At 43.3% G+C, this 14,991-nt stretch overlaps 1 protein-coding gene across 1 annotated transcript in view; it reads right to left on the reverse strand.

The window, feature by feature from the left end:
- The window catches only part of SEC16A (SEC16 homolog A, endoplasmic reticulum export factor), a gene marked incomplete at its 5' end in the record, with an annotated part of 44,057 nt that extends 30,241 nt beyond the window's left edge, over window positions 1–13,816 (reverse strand). The window contains 12 exons of the mRNA XM_018572196.1: window positions 206–317; window positions 6,182–6,299; window positions 6,563–6,644; window positions 7,562–7,659; window positions 8,621–8,857; window positions 9,701–9,839; window positions 11,017–11,078; window positions 11,236–11,378; window positions 12,570–12,750; window positions 12,835–13,033; window positions 13,521–13,653; window positions 13,752–13,816. Coding sequence (XP_018427698.1) covers window positions 206–317; window positions 6,182–6,299; window positions 6,563–6,644; window positions 7,562–7,659; window positions 8,621–8,857; window positions 9,701–9,839; window positions 11,017–11,078; window positions 11,236–11,378; window positions 12,570–12,750; window positions 12,835–13,033; window positions 13,521–13,653; window positions 13,752–13,816 — 1,569 coding nt within the window. The remainder of the gene's footprint in view (window positions 1–205; window positions 318–6,181; window positions 6,300–6,562; window positions 6,645–7,561; window positions 7,660–8,620; window positions 8,858–9,700; window positions 9,840–11,016; window positions 11,079–11,235; window positions 11,379–12,569; window positions 12,751–12,834; window positions 13,034–13,520; window positions 13,654–13,751) is intronic.
- Window positions 13,817–14,991: the final 1,175 nt, after the last annotated feature.

A 14,991-nucleotide genomic window follows, 5' to 3' on the forward strand; every position in this document is an offset into this window, starting at 1 on the left:
ATTTTCTGCAAAACGTTATGTTAAATTTACTGCTGTCAGCGAGGAACATAATAAAATCCTGACGGCAAGAATGTTGACTCCATAGTAAGAAACTCGCTTTTGTTAAATCAATGCTCTTGGATGTCAAGAATGACCCCATATTATTGTGTCCCCAAACAAACAATAAGACAAACAATTTTACATGAAGAGCTTCAGTAGTTCTCACCTATGGTTGGAACCAATAAGGACGAGCTTGGTTGTTTTCTTTGTGTAAACTCCAAAGCCAACTTGAGCCATAATGTAGCAGAAGTGAGCAGCGTCTAAGAGTCCTCTGGAGGCTTACAAAGAAACAGAAGTGTAAATCCAATAACTATAAAAACATTAAAGAAAAACTATAGACCCTGAAATAGTTGCCTGTAAAGCATGATTACCCTAATCTACAAAATGGCATTCATATTTAAAAAACAAACAAAACAAATCTATCACAAATTGTGTGTGTACATAGGGGGGGGGGCAACCAAATCTAATAATTACATATGAAGTCGGTGTTTACTGCTTTCAAGAATATTGCAACATTTGGCCAAAATGTGTGTACACCCCCCTTGCCAATATTTTTCTTTCGCAGACTAATATTTCGCAGGCGATTGTAACCAAAGCGGATGATTGTAAAGTATTGAATAGTGTCCTTCTATGGCGAACAAAACCCAGACAGGCAATAGTACAATATAAAATTGTGTTTGGTTCTCTGTCTCTCTTTGTGTCTCTCTCTAGTAAATGTAATTGAGGCAGGCGATTCCACAGTATTGCAGAATATTGTTTATTAGGGATGAGGTTTGGGTCGCTGAGTTGGGTGCATAGCAAATTTTGCATGTTTGCCCAAAATGGTGAATTTCTGGGCAAGTTCACCCAGACAGCACAGTCCATAAGGCTGGGTTCAAACCTAGGCGACAGCGTTTTTGCGAGTCCCTACGCATGCGTTTTTCATACATTTTTACGCACGATTTATGCACATAACTCAAGTTGCGTGTTTTTGTGAGCAAATTCTAGCTCAGGGCTCAAAATTTCCACTCGCTTGCTCGCATTTGGCGAGTAAAAATAAGGTGAGGGCGAGTGGAAATTTGGGTCTCCAAGTACCGGTCCGCGCGCCAACTACGGCCCGCGAGCCGGTACTATGTGGCCCACAGCCAGATGACATGTCAGGCACACGGTCACAGACCCCGTACCTGACTTACGGGAGTAGCTCCACGGTCTGCATCTGTGTCGGATGCAGACCGCAGAGCAGCTCCTGTCAGCCCTGGCTTCCTTCGGCCAGAGCTCCGGCCAAAAGAAGGAACAGTTCTGAGCTCCGGCCAAAAGAAGGAATGTATGTGAGCAGGATCGATGCCTGGTTATCTGGGGTGATGGTGACGTCTGCTGCAGACCTCACTAATCACTCACAGATAAACCAGGGATCGATCCTCCTCCCTGCAAATACGTGAACAGGTGAGGGGCCTGGGGGGGAAGGGGTTGAGTGTATTATAATTTTGTGTGTGTGGGTAGGAGCGGGCAGTGTGCGCCTGCGCACACCGGCCTGTGCGGCTTTTGTCTTCCGACCACGCCACCAACCTGCCAAAAATCGTACGATTTTCGGCAGGTTTTCCAGCGTGCTTGGAAGAAGAAAGTCGTACGACCTTACAGTAGAAGCGGTCACGCGCTGCCCATACACCTGCCGATTATCGTACGGTAATAAGCAGGTGTATGGACACCTTTAGTGTATGTGTATATTAGGCCCCATTCACACCTACAGTATATTTCAGGTGTGATTAGAGATTCCTGTGTCAGGAACTTGCGTTTTCTTGCAGCAGCAATCCCTAATCTGCCGTTTACAAGCGGCAACTACCATAAGATAAGAATTATCATAAGATTATTTAAGAGGGTGTGTTTAGGGGCGGAGTTAAGGCCGGGGCAGGGTAAGGGTTAGGTGGGTCAACTGGTGGCTAGTTACTCTTAAGGCCTGGCTAGTAGCTCAGGGCTTGAAATTTTGAGCCCTGTTCTAGCTCATCGATGTTATTGAGCAGACACGTTTCCTATTGAGTTTATACCATCACGCATCCCCCCAGATACAGAAAAAAGCGGTGACAGACCTTTATGCTAGAAAGCAGAGTTTTTAAATTGTCAGGGACGTCTAGGGGGTCCGAAGATTTGGAAGTCTAAGATGTCTTTTAAAAAACGAGGAACTAGAAGCATATAAAAGATGTAAAAGAACGTGCAGGATTATGGCGCTGATCCCTATTTTTATTTTAAATATCTGAGGAAGCGTTCACTTTAACCACCAGTAACTTATTTTTATTAATCTTATACAGGGTAGCTTCACAAAAATGACCTCATTTAGGGTAAAACACAAGTCAATTTTGCATTGGGGGTTTTGTTGACTGGCACCTAATCCAGTTTGTCTTTTCCATTCAAATTTGCTAAAGCTAAGAGACGACGAGCATCAAGAAAAGCATCAAATATACTATGAGAAGCAACAGTCATCTGATCCACACAATTAATGAAATGGGATCAACTCCAGCAGTCGCCTGTTCTGCATTTAAATGTTTTTTTTTTTCTTTTTTAAACAAAATCATCCTGAAAAGGGACTTAAACAATTTCTGGTTCCTAGATGCTTTATCTGGAAATTCCCAATCCTTATATCAAAAATAGGATGAGAGGAAAAACCTTACAGACACTCATGTGAACCTAGACTAGAAATTGCAGAAGTAGAAATAACAGCACAATCCTCTACTTTTATAGAGGAACACATAGCATCAAGAAGGCAACCGTTTCTTTCTGATGCTGAGTGGATGTGTCACAGCCCAGCTTCTGCATCCATGATATGGTATAGTGTTTATGGCAAGCATACATTGGGTGTATTGTATTCATGAGCTGAATCTATGTGCTGTGTTCCTTAACCAAGGAAAGAAAGAGAGTGCACCCCAGGCACCTAGATAAGTGTCACCAATATCCTATCCAGCCCCTGTATAAAACTTTCATGAGGGCTGCCGCTCCCTACTGAGTGAAAATGACGTCATCAGGATTCAGGAAGAACCTTCTCCATGAAGAATAATAAACAGTTACAGTTTTTCCCAGAAAGTCTGAGCAGGAAGAGGAGAGCTCTCCTAAATGGCCAACTTGTGAAGTACATCAAGTAGAACAAGCATAGGTCACCATAAGAACACCTCAGACGCCTTAAAAATGTGCAGGCCACTTGTGACTGGAAGAACCAGAAACGTCAGCGACACCAATGTAAATCACAAATGTCACATGCTTCTGAATAAAACCAGTAGTAAGACACCGAGTACAAAAGAAAAAAGTATCACTTTCACACAGTGCCCTGCTGAGGACAGTCTGTTCTGACAATTCTGTGTTAAGACAGAAATCGGAAATCGGACAGGAACGGTCTTTCAAACAAAGATCGAACAGTTGATGGGTATATCACCAATTTTCGTTTTTGATATTGTGATCGAAATTGTGGAAACATTTTCTCTGACAAAACGAAAATTAGTAAATCAGTGGTGTTTTCGTTTGTCAAAAATCATAGCAAGAACACAGTACATGTGCAAAAGGAAATTATTTCCGTTGTTCAGCAAAAATTGGTTGGTAAGTAGGGATGCACCGATACTAGTATCGATTATCGGTGCCGATACAGAGTATTTGGGCGAGTACTGGTAGTCACCCAAATGCTCCAATGCTTCGCCCGATACTTTCTGTATCAGGAAGCCGGGCAGCGCATCATTAAACGCTGCCTGGTTTCCTGATTGGCCGGGAAGCGGCTCCATGCTCTCTCGTCACTTGTGATGAGATCAACCAATCAGGAAGCCAGGCGCCGTGTCATGGGGACGAGGGAGCATGGAGCCGGCCTCCCAGCCAATCAGAAAGCAGGGTGTGGCGTCATTAAACGGCGCCCGGCTTCCCGATTGGCCAGCCAGATGGCTACGGCTGGGTACCGGAGGAAGGCCGCGTTCTGGCTGGAGAGGCCCCGGGGGTGACAGGCTGGACATACCAAGGTAAAAGGGGACAGACTTTCTTGTTAATCGGGAAGCCGGGTGGCGAGTCTTTACACGCTGCCCGGCTAATCAGGAAGTCAGGTGGCGAGTCATTACACGCCACCTGGCTTCCTGAATGGGACATCCGTTAAGGTGTACACACCTTGAGATAATAGTACGATAATAGCGGGAAATCCCGCGATCGTACGATTATCGCAAGGTGTGTGGAATGCTTGCGACCTCTGCTACTGTAAGGTCGCACGACTTTATCTCAGGAACATGTTCGAAAAGCAGCTGAAAATCGTACAATTTTCGGCTGGTTTGTGGCATGTTCGCAAGATAAAAGCCGCAAGCGCACACTGCCCGTTGCACACTGCATTGCGGTCATCGGAAGTCCGCCCCTGTCCAAGATAGGCAGATCGTACGTTTTTTTAATTACCTTACAACCATCGCAAGACAAAAGTCTTGCGATGGTTGTAAGGTGTGTGCCCAGCATTACTTGGTAATTGGTATCGGTGAGTACCAGAAAAACAATTATCGTTAGACCCCATTCACACTGAGCGACATGCAAATCGCGCGACTTTGAGCGACATTGAGCGACGAGCGACATCTTCCTATTGGGCTGTATGCAATCAGGAGCAATATTGCTCAAAATCGCTCTAAAAAAGGGTCATGTAGAAGCGACAAGCTACCAGCGACGAGCTACAAGCGATATTGAGCGATATTGAGCGACATTGAGCGACGAGATGTGAACAGCTACATTGAAATGTATTGGTGAAGCTACAAAGAGCGATATAGTGCGGAAATATGAGCGATATCGCTACAAAAATTGCGCGATAAATCGCTCAATGTGAACGGGGCCTTACTCGGTACCAAAATACCGGCATCGGTGCATCCCTATTGGTTAGAATGGCTAACAAACAATTTCCGAAATCCACATTTGACTATATTCGATGGAGTATTTGATCTCTAAATCGAACAAGGGTTTGTGACAGAAACAAAACTTTCCGACCGAAAATCTACTCGTGTATGGCCACCTTAAGGTGGGAGAGGTTCTGTTATTAAAGTGACAGGCTTTTAGTTGTTTTTGCCTAGTGTCCATTTCTCCTAGAGGCAGCAGCATAACCATAAGCCTCAGAATTCTTCAGAGCTGTGTCCCTCAATGGATGATAGAGAAATGGGCAGTTTTGGTCAATGATGTCACTGGGTTTACCCACACCTATGTTTACATTTAGGTAAGAGGGCGGGGCCTGATGGGGAACTCCGACAGGCTAGTTTTCCCAATCGGGTCCTCCTCCCTTGTGACCAAAAGCAGGCTGAGAGGATTCCATAGCCAACAGGCAGCCAAACATTTAATTGGCATTATTTGCACAACTTCTAAAGGAAAGTTCATATCCATCAAGAAGTCAGCAACATTCGTACCACAGTGACAACCGCCTAGATGGAACACAGACATTCAATTTGGCAGCATTAAACCTAAACTAAATATTCCAAAATTACCAAGAACATTTGATTTTTAAAACATTCGACCTACAGCAGAAGTTAAGAGTAACAAACATTTAATTGGCACCATTCGCACAACTCCTATTGGTAATTCGCACAAAAGGGAAGATACGGCCCTTTCACTGGGCAAAATGAAACCATTTATAAATAGACCCCATGGTGTTTTCATACATGCAGGTGCACTGCCATCCTATTCAAAATAAATAGGTTGCCTTAAAGGAGATCTATGAGGCGAGTGATTTCCACTCACTCATAGTTAGAGCCGACCTGTGACAAAGAAGCTGTCACAGGTCGGCTCCATCGATCGGGAAGTGAGCAGAAACATGCACTGCTCACTTCCCGATCATCTCTCTGCAGTCAACAGTGACCGTCAGTCACCACTGCTTAGGGATTTCCCCCCCCCCTCCCCTCTCCTATCCTGCAGCGCTGAGTGGAGGAAGAAACAGGGGGGGGCACACAGCTGGCTCTGCCTCTACATAGGCAGAGCCAGCTGTTACTCACGCAGCTGGGTGGATCTCGACAGTAATGTCGGAATCTGCTGCAAGATGTGAACATCACCATTGAGAGATAGATTGAGCTTCATATTTGAGCAATTTTTGCACGGAAAACACGCAACAAAACGATCACATGTGAATGGGGTCTCATGTAGGGTAACATTTTATCTAAATGTCTTTTTCAAAAGGTACCAAACTTACCCAATGTGTCTCCCATAGTAGTCATGGTTCTCGTTGGTACATCAAAGTTATTGGTTATATTAGACAACACCATAGCAATATGGGGTCTCCAATCACCCCATTTCTCATCTCCACAACACTGTAACAACCAAAAAAAGGAGTTTAATTTCAAAACAAACCAGGGCCAATTAATAGGCCTCAAAACAGCACACCAAGGCTTACTGGCATGTACGACACGCTGAATATATCAGTTCCTTACACACAACTCTAGGCTTGTCTATTGCCTGTCCCTAGACACCACTTCAAAGAATACATGACTGTCTCAAGACAGTAGTACGGCTCTATGGAAGCACACAAACATACAAAGTCTGCCAAGCAGAAGCCCACTTTTCAAAGGCTTACCGTGGCTGCAGCGGGCATCCTTCCAGACAACAGCTGATATACTGTCTGCAGAGGATCATTAATTGGGAGACTGTTGGCAAACCTACATAACCAAAAAAAACAGCAGTTTAGTCATTACAAGTGACTGTGCCATTCTTATAGGATAACTGTGCTTTTACTATCAAACTTGTATAGGGGCCACCCTCTCTATATAGTCAATTGTGGTATATAATACGCACTCTTCAAATGCAGGTTAACAAGTTCCCGTTTTACTGCAGTCTGTCTGCTGCCTTGCAAAGTTTCTCCTCTACCATGCCTTCGCCAGCTTGGAATGCCTGTTATGGAGCTGTATATGTGCACAGCCATATAAAAATTGGCTAAACTGGGTACTCCCACGGCCATTAGTGTAATAAATGCAATGACCGATTACAGGGTAGGCATTGCACAAATTTGCAAAAGTACAGTTACCCACATAGAATCTGTGTTACCACACACCAGTTCAAAGTTGAGATCAAACGAGGGGGAAGTAGGCCAGGTCTGCAAAATTGCGGGTGACGAGTAGCGTTTAAACTGTGCAGCCACACAATTGTAGGACAGTAAGGTGAAAAGATGGTGCGTTTAATGCGACCCTGTCAGACTATCCGAAGCTACAAAAAAAGGTTATGTAGTGAAGTGAGAAGGGCAAAGGAATTTATGGCAGCACAGAGATCAGACATTCCCAGAAGAGGAGAGAGCTATGCCATGCTAGGGAATTGAATTTCCTGCAGTATATACATTTTAATCAGTTCAATAGCACATTGCAAGTGAATAAAAAAGCATTTACGGAAAAGGAAAAAATGCAAGGAAACATTTAAAACACTTTTTTTTCTGTGCTTTGAAAAAACTAGCAGTGGCTGCTGCATTGTGCACAATTACGTCAGTGAGGGGTGGCGACAAAGCCAGAGGAAATTAGTGGTTACGTGACCTGGCAGGATAACATGGTAGCTATAATGAAAAAAAATTAAACAAAAAAGACATTACCTGGTCATGACTCGGGCATGCGTTCGGCTGTCCATTTTACTAGCCAGTAGCAGCGCATGGCCCCACAATCCATGTTTCATAGCAGCCTCCAGAGCATCCTGGGAAAGGTATAGGATGACAATGGGAATTAGTAGCAGAGAAGGAGACAAAGATATTTTAAACATTCATTAGGGATGCACCGAACTTCTCGGCCGAAAATGGTACTATGGCCAAAATGCCAAGAGTACCAAAACGGTTGAAAATTCAGTGCTACCCTAGCTACTCTCCTTCCTCCCAGGGGTTGGTCTGTGTCACCTCCGATGGTCGGGGGACACACAGACCAGTGCCCAGCAGGGGGAGAGAAGCTGTCAGGATACCAAGCGGGGAGGTGCAGGGAGGAGAGAGCTGTCAGCTGTCACATGAGGCCATGCTCTCCTCCCGCACTACCCTGCTCGGCCTCCTGCGACAGGCGAGACAGCGGTCACACAAGGCCAGCGCCCAGCCTCCTTTGACAAGCAAGTTAGGATGGAGAGCAGGTTACAAGCACTCAGCGATCAGAACTGATCGCTGAGCATTTGTAAATAACCGAGGACATAGTATGCTTACTGTGTCCCCAGCTACGAATGAACAGGAAGTGCTCTACATCACTTCTTGTTCATTCATGATTGTGTACATAATAACTGATACTATCTGCACAACTTATGAATGGACAGGAGCAGTTCAGTATAGAGCAGGGGTAGGCAACCTTGGCTCTCCAGCTGTGCTGAAACTACAAATCCCATCATGCTTCTGCCTCTGGGATTCATGGATGTGGCTTGCAATGCCTTATGGGATTTGTAGTTTAAGCACAGCTGGAGAGCCAAGGTTGCCTACCCCTGGTATAGAGGCTTCCTGTTCATTCATAAAAGGGGCTGCAGAAAAAGATTTAGGACTATGGTCCCTCAATCTTTTTCTATTTTAAAAAGGGAAATATCAGGGGTCTGTTTAGACAAAACAAGGATTTATTGCAAAGAGTACATGGGAACAGTGTTACCAGACAGACACAAAGTAGTAGAGATACAGTGGAAAAGGCTTATGTACCTTTTTACGCCCATACAGAAGCAGCTCCCGAAAACGCTCTGTCTCTTTCTCCATAACTGCTCCAGCGATGGGTAAGGTATCCGTAAGGAAGGAGAGCTGAGAGGCGCCAGATTCCTCTTCCTTGTCCAGTGGCTCGTTGAAATCGATCAGATTTGCTTCGTTTGGGGATTTACCAGGAAGCCACACAGTTTTGTGATCTTGTAGCAGCAGCTCAGCTATGTCAGTCCCTACAACAGTCTATAAAGTGAAGAACAAAAGTAGCAGGTTATAAAAGAATGTTTTCCAGCCCACGCAAAACCCAACAGAATAGTAAAAGTGGTAACAGAAGCAAAAATCTTGATGTAGTCAAGATGATGAAACTGCTTTCCATTATGGGCATAAGAAACTAAAGTGAACATATGCCTTGTCTACACAGGGCCCCTGCATCTACTTATATTTACCTTCCCCTGCTGCTTTTTTTGCCTGGGGATGATAAAGTGACATACCCAGGACTTGGGGGTATGGGGGAGCAGATGGCTCTCCTTCCATATAAAGCACTGCTGCTTTGTGACTGAGCTGTGTGTAAGCGTTTTACTCCTGCAGGTGAATAGAAAATTCAGTGCAGAAAGAGGAGTTTAAGAATTTAGTACATTAGAGACATTAGCAAACAGAAGCACTTTAGGCTGTTTGTTATGTCCATTATAGAAAGGCGTTTTGTCATCTATTACCTTCAAACATGGAACACCTTTTTGTGGGGGTAATCGAACATACATTTTTACCCCCTAAATGTTATGGATAGCGTGGCAGGATAAGGCACTTCAACTAAATGTGCATAGAAGTTATTAGACATGATCTCATGCCTAGTGAGGAAAAGTTAGAAAAGGCTCCTCTTACTACAATTTCAGTATGGCGCTTCCTTCCAATTACTGCACACTCACTTCCTGCTACTGTCTTTTAGTTACGTAGAACTATCTGCTATTCCAATCTCTATCTATTTATATAAAGAAGAAATGGCTCTTATGTATGTTGACACAGTGTGTCTGGTTTTAAAGAAGTAGGAAACCCCCCAAGATGTCCCCAGCATCGTTCAGCACAACTTACCCCATTCTGCCTGCACAGGAGAATGATAAAATCCCAGAGGAGGCGGGATGATTGCTGGTCTATTAGGTTTTCATTCTGTGTGCACTCTTTGGCTTTGTTTTGTGCAAAATTAATGACATCAACTTTGTGGGTTTCATCTCTGCAGATACAATGAAAAACGTGACATGTATCCTGACCCAAAAGAAATATAAAGATGGAAAACAGCTCTAAAGCCATTTAACAAATGCAAATCCTGGGCATAGCAGAAATATTTATCTTATATGTCAACTTGCTGTCCCTCTGAAAACAGAGGAAGAAATTAGGGGAGTTGTTGTTACCAGAACAGAAAGATAGTCAGTAATAACTTGACATAGGTTGCAACCAGTCTCCATTTAGTGGAAAAAGGGGACTTTTGTACTCCACATAAAATCAGTTTCTTCATACATTCATTGGGGACACAGACCGTAGGGTCAATTCCCTGCCACTGGGAAATAAAAAAAGCAGAAGCAGGCTTGGTTTCTCCTTAGGCTATACCTTAGTGCACAGCCTGCAAGCCTAAAGAAGTAGCTGTCAAAATGTAGGTTTAAGAATAAGAAGTAACACAGACAAGAGACCTGGGTACTATGGAATTAACTTGGGTTGTACCTCTGTCCCTGGGAGAGCTACAGAACACACACACACACACACACACACACACACACACGGGACAGAGAAGACTGCTGAGATATCCCAAGGCTAATTCCAAATATAAATATGGGCAGGGGATAATTTCCCCCTTCGAGCACTAGAAACAAAAAATGTACGAATGCTGGTCAAGCCTGGGAGTAGAGGAATTATATGTAATACTTAATTCTTCACTCTGGCAGGCTTACACTACGATGTGCGACCAGTTCCAGTTAAGGAGCTCCAGCCAGTGGTCGCACTCTGATATTACTTACAAAGCAGGACCAATAGTCCTGCAATGTACATGAGCATGGTGAGGGCCTGCACACAACATGGGAGTGTACGGGAGAAGAGGCGAGTTCTGGAAGCCTGCGGACCCTAACAATAGAGGAGGGTTAAAACCACCGACAGTACAACACTGGAAGAAGGCCCTACAACAAGATGAGAGATGCAACAAGATGAGGCAGGCTATACAGAATGCTAAAGGCCAGAGAAGCAGCCAAGATGCCTGCTTTCTTAGTGTCCAACCTTAGAACGGCAGGGACATGCAGTAGTCTACTTTACCCCAATGAACGAAAGAAAACAATTTTACGAGATAGGAGTGAACAACACTATGGTCACAGATTATTCCAATCACCTCTATAGTAATGTGACAGTTACAGAGATAAACATACTTGACCAAAGGACCAGGAAAAGCTCTCATCTGCTCTTGTTCAGGAGATCTCTGCAGGATAATCTGAAATATATTCAGGTACAGCAAGTCAAAAACTAAGAAAGGTTCTTGAAAGGAAGAGTTGGAAAGAAAAGAAGAAAAAAAAGAAGAAGATTGCAAATTGATTGGCAGCTTATTTTCTAGTATCGCTGAACCCCAACAACTAATTCAGGATATTTACCTCCATGTTGTGGATTTCTACAAGTGTGGGCTGTCCATCTGAAGGGAGGTTGGGAAGCACTTTAATAAGGTGACCTCCAGGGCCAAACCTGGCACAAACATGGGGGCTGCCAAACTTTTCTGGGGTCAAGGGCCTGGAAGGAACTACAAAAAAAAAAAAAAAAAACCCAGGCACGAAGATTATAATAAGCAGATTATTTTTGGATCACACTACTTTTCACCAAGACAAAACTAATTAACAGAATATCTAAACAAAAATGTAATACATTGCAGCTTACCAGTGCTTAGACATGATGGCTACATTTTTTTAATGTTTCAAGCTAAAAATATTTTTTAGCAAGTACTGAAAATACCTATTGTGCTTGCCAGAAATACAGTGTCCCTGTAACTTCCTGTGAATCGACCTGCTATATAAACAATGTTATTTTCCTTACAGGCTATCTAAACTACTAAATCACCCACCTTTGTGTAATGTGGATGGAGAGGAAGACATGTTTCTAGTCCTGTCTAAGGGCTTTTTCACACCATATCCAGTGCGTTATGCATAGATCGCATAGAGCAAGCCTCCTGTGTTCTGGGGCAGGAGGGGGCGTGGTGGTGCTTTTCAAGTCAATAGCGGGCATTGCTATACCACGCATTCTGGTGCGGGCGATCGCCCCAGGCAAAGAACACAGGGAGGCTTGCTCTATGAGATCCAGTGCTTTCTGGCCACTAACCGTGGCTGAATGCACTGGATATAGTGTGAACAAGCACTTAGGCTGATAATCTTTGCTCCCTTCATAGATGCCCAAGTGAGCAAAGCTACATAATGAAGCAACCACATTGAAGCTTGGTAAGCTGCAATATATTACATTTTTGTTTCTGGGTTTAGATACACTTTAAATTGTCCCATATGTCCTGCCAAAACTACAATACCTTTTTTTTTTTTTTTATAGACTAGATTAGAGCCACTGGTGAGTTTCTTTTTTACTGCTATCTGGAGCTTTTACATTTCAAGTTTTTATCAGACAGTGAATAAAGGAAATCCAAGCACACCAATTAAATGTTTTTTTTTTCTATAGAGATGGAAGGTTGCCAAGTCTCCTATAAGATTTGTATTGCTGTTTTCATCCCAGTGGCAGATTTTCTATTTTCTTGTCTAGTATAACCACTGTCACCGTGACAGTAAATGAGGGGAGCGCTCTCCAACAATAAAACAGAGAGAGTGATAAAACCCAACAAAGGCTCTACTCATTCCATATTCTATCAACAACAAAAAAAAGAGATGCACTTTAATACGGCAAGAACCACTGTGTATATAGAAACCGTAGTTTGTCTGCCGTTTTAAAAAGATACCTTGTTCCACTGGCTGCCACTCTGAGCCACTCGAGTAGCCATACTGGAAGCTGTCCAGCTGTTGCTGTGTAGTATATTCATTTGGATACATGCTATAGGAATAGTCGCCAAGGGGAGGGTTAGCTATTTGGTTGTTGTAGACATTCGCCGTCAGATCCTGATCACTTTTGTAGACCTGACTCTAGAGAAAGGTTCAGACAAATTACACTGTAAATAATGTTATATAATCAAATATTATTAGGAGGGATACTAATAAGTAGCTCACCTGCTGTGAACGAGAGCTGAAGCTGCTGCGGCGACTGTGTGTGCTTCGTTCACTGTGCACGCTGCGGGCAGAATGCTCGCTGTGTATGCTGCGCCGATCAAATTCGTCTTTGGCGAGATCCCTGCGTCCATCAATCTCATCATCAAAGCCACCGACATAGCGAGGGTCGTACTGCCAACGGTCTTCATACACATCATACCTGTTTGAAGAGAAACCATATGTGTTTGTAGATAGTTTTTTTTTTTTTTTTACTAAAAAAAGGTTTGTAAACAAAAAAAAGTTTATTTTACTTGGCTATATCTTCAAGACTATGAGATCAGCATATAGGTTAAAGGCTAAGTTAACCTTTTTGACCATGTTTCACCCATATTTAGGGGCAGCCTAATAACCATTCACTCATAAAACACAGAAATGCACTCTGAGGATGAGCTGATCAGCATAATAAATGGTACCGGATTAAACTCAAAAATGAATTCCTCAAACATTTTTGAGTTTTATCCGGTACCATAATAATAATATAAAAGGGCCACCTTTTGTGGCATGTGAGTTATTACACCTTGCAATGTCTGTAAAGTAAATGTTGTTCTGTGCATGTTTTTCCCCCCCATTTGCTCTGATAAAGCTGTGGGAAATTATAGCACCAAATGAAGTCACTACAATATTATAAAGCTCAGTCGGGGACTGACCTGCTGGTGTAAGCATATGGAACCTTTCTATATGGGTCCTCCCGAGCACCATAAACATAATTCCAGTAGTTACTCCGAGGGTCTCTGTAACCAGGATCATAGGTTCCAGGATAACGATCCCATCTAGAGTGGTCTGAGAGAAAAACAAATGAATACAATAAAATCTAGTCAGCAGTACAAATTAGAAGTATTATATACTGCATGCCTTAAAGTAACTGACCAGCAACTCACCTCCATAATCATACTGACTTTGGTAATAATCTGCATAGTAGTTGGCAGGTGCATTGTACCCTTGCCTAAAAAACAAAACAAAAAACAGAACAGATGCATCACGATCTGATGGCTTCTAATATAGCTCACAAACTCCAGGAGGTGAAAATCCCAATAGAGCATCCATCACTATACATTATAGAGAATCGGTTATCATCTGGCTTGGAAATTGCTGCAGCATTAGGACAGAGCTGAGCATTCTGGAAGATCACATCACTGAAGTCCAGAAGACAGCACAATATTTAAATTTGCCAACACCTATACAGGCCTAAAATAAGCACCGTGAGTAGCGTTAGCCTTCAATATATGTCCATTATGATGGAGAACCAGTCTGACTTGGGGCTTAGTTGATTTATTATTGAGAATGTAGCAAAAAGGATGAGAACACCCAAAACTCTATGATGTACCATAAGAAAGCCAACAATTATTACAGTTTGCTGTCCTCAGCCCTGTCCCCTAGAAAAAAGACTGGGGAGCGAACAGACTTCAACTAATACCGCTATCACTTTTGGTTGGATCGGGACAAAGTTGTGGATCAACGTGAAACAATGCTTTCTATCAGAATACGGACAGTTTCAGTGTAGCACTTATAGTGACCTTAAAGCAGGTCCTAGTATTTCAGGTTGGGAGGCATGCAGTGCTCAGACTTTTTCTGAAAGTATTTGCATAGCTACTTCTGAAGACTCTTTGGAGCTGCTGTACAGTGATGCATCCTTATAATGTACCCATTTTTCAGAGAAATTGTTGTTTTTTGCTCGAGTGTGGATGAAACTTGCCATTTGCCAATAAAGAAACCTGTTGTCACTGTTAACTTGTTTTTGCAGATTCCAGACAGGTCATTCTCATCCTTGGAGCATTATTTAGAGCAGGGGTAGCCAAACTCTGGCCCCTTCAGCTGTGGTGACACTACAAATCCCATGATGCATCTCTCTCCGGGAGTCTCGTCTGTGGCTGTGAGAATCTTTCAATGCCTCATGGGATTTGTAGTTCCACCACAGCTGGAGGGCTGGAGTTTGTCTACCCCCTGATTTAGAGAGTCACTGAGATAGAATGTGCATATTTGGAGTTGGGACAGCTGATACACAGTTTTTCAATGTCAGTAACTACAGCTTCCATAATTGTATCCTGACATGTTGCTCTAACGCAGGGGTGCCCATTAGGTAGATCGCGATCTACTAGTAGATCACAAAGCGAACACTGG

The sequence above is a fragment of the Nanorana parkeri genome, unplaced genomic scaffold (assembly GCF_000935625.1).
Source record: "Nanorana parkeri isolate BGI_ZX_2015 unplaced genomic scaffold, ASM93562v1 scaffold1967, whole genome shotgun sequence".
In the NCBI taxonomy this organism is placed as follows: domain Eukaryota; kingdom Metazoa; phylum Chordata; class Amphibia; order Anura; family Dicroglossidae; genus Nanorana; species Nanorana parkeri.